General features: G+C 43.6%; 1 protein-coding gene across 2 annotated transcripts in view; it reads right to left on the reverse strand.

The window, feature by feature from the left end:
- Positions 1-1,301: 1,301 nt before the first annotated feature.
- The window catches only part of stau2 (staufen double-stranded RNA binding protein 2), a 126,037-nt gene continuing 121,404 nt past the window's right edge, over positions 1,302-5,934 (reverse strand). For both annotated transcript variants that reach the window (XM_080417832.1, XM_080417831.1), the window contains exon 15: positions 1,302-3,081. In XM_080417832.1, coding sequence (XP_080273958.1) covers positions 3,055-3,081 — 27 coding nt within the window. In that variant the 3' untranslated portion in view covers positions 1,302-3,054. The remainder of the gene's footprint in view (positions 3,082-5,934) is intronic.

Consider the following 5,934-nt stretch of genomic DNA (forward strand, 5'->3'; position numbering starts at 1 on the left):
ATAAGGTGTAGTTAACTTTTCTCATTTCCTCTTTAGAGGATAACAGATGGTGGCGGGAACACCCTTGTCAGTGCTCGACCTTTCTTGCATATGGTCCATGTGTAAAGTGTCAACTACCTGTTTTGTCCCCCTTTCACCTACATGAAGCCTGATTTATACTTAACTGCGTGCCGGTGTTGCGCACTGAAAATAGCAGATCTCCAAGCTCAAAACAAAGCCCCCAGGACCTTTAAGTGCTAGTTTCCAAGTGGCCGACTCTGGAACTACAGTTAAGTTTGACCACAGCAGTTCATGGCTGGACCAATGGGTCACAAACTACATGGACCGTTTGTGACATAGAGGCATAAATGACACTAATGCACATTGCGGTTGTGAACTTGTGACCTCAGTGACTAACCCTAGAAGGCGGAGGGTGTCAATAGGGACGTAATGCGCTGGTTGAGCAACTTTCATCGGAATGAACGGGCAGGGATTTTCCTACCTCCCTCCAGATATGATATATAGCTCAATGCACCACAATAAGTCACAAGCTTGTAGATCTTCTGATCCTTATTCCTTATCTCATTCTAGGAACCTTATTCCTAGCCACGCCCACTTGATAGTAGAGTAGGCAGTGTGGGAAGCCCCATATCAAGTGGTGTTGCCCTGTCTGCTTATAATAAGCGACTTATTTTGAAGGTGTAGTTGCTTATTTGGGCTTGCTTCCTAATGTTTTTTAAACCAGTCCTTCCCAATCTTTTTCATGTCAAGTTCCCCCAGATTAATATGTATTTGTCCACGGACCCCCATCTGAAAATATTTTGTGCCAGGGACCCCCATACAAGATTTGCGTTGTTAAAATGTTTCAAAAGATATTCAAAGATGTTTTGAATATTTTTTGAAAATAGCAAATCTACAAGCTCACAACGTGCCGCGATGTGACACGTTGTGAGCTTGTATATCGTCAAACATCCCAAGTGTTAACTGTGTTCATGCTGTCTGCTGGTGTTGGGGGGGAAAAGCCTGGTGTTAGGGAAGACATCTGTGAGTTCCCACCTTTTTGTAGAGTTGATTTGAATTTTTAATGAAGAACGCGTAGGGTATTTCTTCCCACTGTGGTTATTTTATTTTGTACTTGTTTGTCTTTTCATTATGATGGACTGCCTGTTGACTTAATTTCAGAGGAGGTCCTCCTGCCATAAGGATTTAAGGTTTCTGGTTACTGTGCATCACTGCGTCTTACTTCAGAGATACTTTCTCCACACCTGTACCCAGCACAGAAAACAACTGCACACACGAGAAAAAGACAAGGAAACGCATCGTTTTTTCCCACATGAACTGAGGTGATTTTACTGCATTTCAGTAACAGAAACAGCCTTGCTTGTTATTATTACACATTGCACTCACAGCGAAGACGACAGCTCCTCCATGTCAGTGAACAAAGTGATTCAAAGCAACCTTTGGGGAGAGGGAGCGGTCTGCTAAAAGCCTAATTTATGCTTCCGTCACGTCAAAAACAGCCGAGCTACAAGCTCACAACGCGTCGCATCCGTGACGTGATGTTAGCTTGTAGGTTCGGCTATATCTGACACGCGACACCGTCGTGCGCCGAAACATAAATCGGGGCTTTAATCAATGGCAGACTCTCCCGCTCAAAGATTCACTCTAGAATGCAGACATTAAAAGCACCTAGTTGATGCCTCGGCAGGGTCAATACAACACACACAATGGGTGTAGATGTGATCGACAAAACTGTGGGGGGGAGGGGAAGAGGGGAGACCACTGACGTAGAGCCACCGATTGCCTTGGGGATGTTTTCATTCACATGAAAAAACATGCAAATCAATATGGTTTGCTCATACTGAAATTTCCCTCGGGTGCCCTCTGGAACTTTGGGCGGACATGAGAAGAAGGTGACGAAGCACCTCGGGGCGCCACTCTCGAATGCGAGTGGCTTGCATTTCATTGGATTAAAAAAAGGACAATAATACTGACCGTTTGTCTGCCTTGTTGGTTGGTGAGGTGAAACAAATCAGGTGGTTCTAAGCCAGTGGCCGGGTCTTGTTAAAATGGGGACAGGTATAGAGCACACGGGAACGGAAAGGTTGGCCCAACCCTTCGTTCCTGTGAGCGCGCACGTCTAACTGTTTTACTGCTAACACCAGTTTTGTCCGTTTTGTCCACATGAAAAACTTTTACTTTGTGTTATTTTTCGGAATATGATATTCTTGCAAGTCATACACATCCATATAGATATAGATGAACTCTTTTTTTTTTTTTTCTTTAAGTCAGCATACAAGGTAAGCTGGGTGACTATATATGAAGACAACAACTACAACTTTCACAGCACTGGCATTGGTTAATTTTAAATACAGTACTCAAGCATTGTTAGATTAATAAAACAAAAAGAAAGAGAGAGAAAAAAAACAACAGGGAAAAATAAAAACAAAACGGAAACATAATACCCCCGAAAGAAATAAGCTACGGTAAGTTGGTTTCTCCCCTAAAATGTTTCCTTTGTATTTCAATGGCATGATGTACATATTTGTCTTTAACCATACCAAAAAAAAAAGACGTCTATCCATAGGGGAAATTCTCTACGAAGTGTGTGTTCACTTTGGATTTCCCTTGATTTGATACAGTACCATGCATTTTTATCGCTCACGTTACGGATTCAATATTGGATAACTTGATTATTTGTTGTATTATTATTATTATTTATTTTTTGTTATTATTCCTCTAAATTCCACTTAAATCATTGATAAATGTTGAACGTGTTAGGATAGTGTTGTCTTCACATAGACTCAGGTGATGGTGTTTTTTTTCTTTTAGGTCCACATCCACCCTATTGCATGTTGACAGGTTATGCAGGATACAGTGGCAATCGTGGGGTGGGGGTGGGGTGAGGGTTTGGGGTATGGGTTTTAGGGGGGGGGTTAGGGGTTGTGGGGTAGTGAGGTGGAGTTGGGGGTGGGGGGGTGGGTAGGTGTTAAGGTGGGGGTGGGGGGGTTCAGCTCCTAGACGACAGCCTTTGAATCCTTGCAGACCTGAGTGGTGGTGCCTGAGTTAGTCTGTTCAGTGTCCATCCTCTCTCCCTTCACTCTGCAAAAAAAATAAAAAGGACATAAGCTTTAGCCATAGGCAGTGGTGGAAAAAGTACTCAAATGTTTTACTTAAGTAGAAGTATCAATACTGCAATGTAGAAGTACTCTGTTACAAGTAAAAGTCCGGAATTCAAAATGTTACTTGAGTGAAAGTACAAAAGTATTGGCATCAAAATATACTTCAAGTACCAAAAGAAAAAGTACTCGAATGTTTGAAAATAGCAGATCTACAAGCTCACAACGCGTCGCTGTGTGACGCGTTGTGAGCTTGTAGATCGGCTATTTTCAAATAGCCTAGGTATAAAATAAGATTAAAGTGGTTAATATATGTTTTATAATGTAATAATTTATATCTGCAAAGTAATTAGTAACTAAAGTTTTCAAATACTTGTAGTGGATTAAAAGTACAATATTTGCCTCTGAGATGTAGTGGAGTAGAAGTAAAAGTACTGAAAATTGGAAATACTCCAGTAAAGTAAAAAATACCTCAAAATTGCACTTAAGTACAGTACTTGAGTAAATGTACTTAGTTACTTTACACCACTGGCCGTAGGCTCACAACAAACTAACAAGACTGCTGCTAGACCCTCACAGTCCTCACCCCCCCCCCCCCCAGGACTCACCCCAACCTAATCCCAGCTCACTTTGCTCGTCTCTGGGTTGGCTCAAGGTATAGAAGACAGTTGTGCAGCATCTTTCAGTGGGACTGGTATTTAATACACTCGGAGGATCAGTGCCCTGATGTCAAACTACCTGTCAAACTACTTCTCTGGAGTGAGTGATGCACACATGGGCATAACACCCAGAGGGAGCTCATCTGACCTCGTTCCCCCCAAATTCGTCTCAAACATGGGGGAAAAAAAACTGTTTCCGGGGGGTGTACATATGATGGAAGCCAATAGAAATGCTCTGCATTTAGGTTGTTACAAGGCTTTTCTCTTCAGAGGTGAGAAAAGGCTGGGAACGAAGGCTATTCAGATCCGCTCTAACTTGGGTCAGGGCCCTTCAGAGGGAAACCCAAAGACATTCGAGACCATTATAGAGCAGGAAAATGACAAGACGACAGTGAGACTGCTTACAGAGCTGGAACTAGACGTTGGGGTCAATTCACTTTGAATTTGATTGTTTCACAAATTAAAGTGAAAGCCAGTGGATAGTACTGGCTCAACCGTTTCTTTCATCCCAAACACTAAGCGCGCGCGCGCACACGCACACACACACACACACACACACACACACACACACACACACACACACACACACACACACACACACACTCTCTCACTATTGGCAGGCTATTTAACAGTAACTGTGATCAGCTGTGCTTCGCGTTGCACGGTCCATTTCATCCCGACGGGATTTTGAACAGACTGACATGCGAGAGCGGCGTGTTCCAGGGGCAGTGAAAGGCGAATGACAGGTTTATACACAAACACCATACCGTGGGTCACAGGCCAGCAAAAAAAAGAGAGGAGTTGGGTAGGAGGCAAAAGATATATTTATTTATTCTGATAACGGCAAATATCAGACCTACGCGGGGAAACTATTGGGCCAAAACCTGCCGTGAAAGAATGCTGAAACGCCAGACCATAAATGAGTTTTGGAGGGAGAGAGAGGAGAGAAAGACGGAGAGAGAGAGTGAGAGAGGGGGGCGGGCTAAAGACAGGGAGATAGAGGGAGACACAGAGGGAGAGGAAGGGAGACCAAGAAATAACTGTTGAGTGATTAACTACTCAGGTCAAAGTATATGGGCCAAGTGTTTCCATATTCACCCCTCATCTCGGATGGTGACGTAAATGAAAACTGTGTTACGGTGCCGGGGTGGGTTCCTTTCTCTGTTCCTTTTCCTCTTTTGCTCTGAAGAAGACAAGGGGGCTGCAAGAATACACAGCCCTCGCTAACCTTTTTCCCCGCGGCACACCTACTATGAAAATACTCTGCTAATGCTTGGCTGTGCATCTCCTCTCTGTCCGTCTCCAAAACACCAATGGCCGCGCCACTGCCCACTTTCCCCGTTCCACTCTCCTCTGCCGTCCGTCCTTCCTCCCTCGTCATGGAGGACAGGAAGGGAAGGGACGGAGAGAGGGAGGAAGTGATGGAGGGAGGTTTTTATTGGTGGTACAGGCTCCAAGGCCTGGTGATGAAATGTTGGACATAAAACGTGGGATGAGATGGAGGTGGTGGGGGGGGGGGGGGGGCTGATGATGGGCCAGTCTCTCTGTACAGACACCTTATCAGATCACATCACTCTGACAGCATGCAGGCAGGTTGTTAACCCATTTAAACTGGGAACGCATCTGTGTAACCACTTAAAACCATTATTTTATACTTTGGCTATTAAAAAATAGCAGATAAACAAGCTCATAACGCGGCACCGACCATTTTGGGGGTCCTTGACATGAAAAGGTTTGTTCCAGGGACCCCCAGAAGCAAAGATTTTAGTAAAACATTTTGTTTAAAAAAACATACAATATAAGATTTTTCAAAAATAGCAGATCTACAAGCTCATAGCACGGCACTCAGTGCCACGCTATGAGCTTGTATATCTGCTATTTTTGTATATCTGCTATTTTTAAATAGCCTAAAGTATAAAATAATGGTTATAGTTAAAAATCTAAAATGACACAGATGCGTTCCCGTATTGAATGGGTTAAACAAGCCAACCTCTCATAACGACACAACGGAAAAGAAGACACGTGTACAAATTCATTGTGTCATCAATCTTTCGGGCTGCGGTATGCCTGCCTCCCCATGCGGAGGAAGAAGGCGTAGAAAGTGTAATGTGACCCCTCCTTCTTTAATAAACATATATACCCCTTGGTTTATTAAACGTGTAAGTGATTCCCAAACC

This window comes from Gymnoscopelus braueri, assembly GCF_963280865.1.
Source record: "Gymnoscopelus braueri genome assembly, chromosome: 21".
NCBI classification, from domain to species: domain Eukaryota; kingdom Metazoa; phylum Chordata; class Actinopteri; order Myctophiformes; family Myctophidae; genus Gymnoscopelus; species Gymnoscopelus braueri.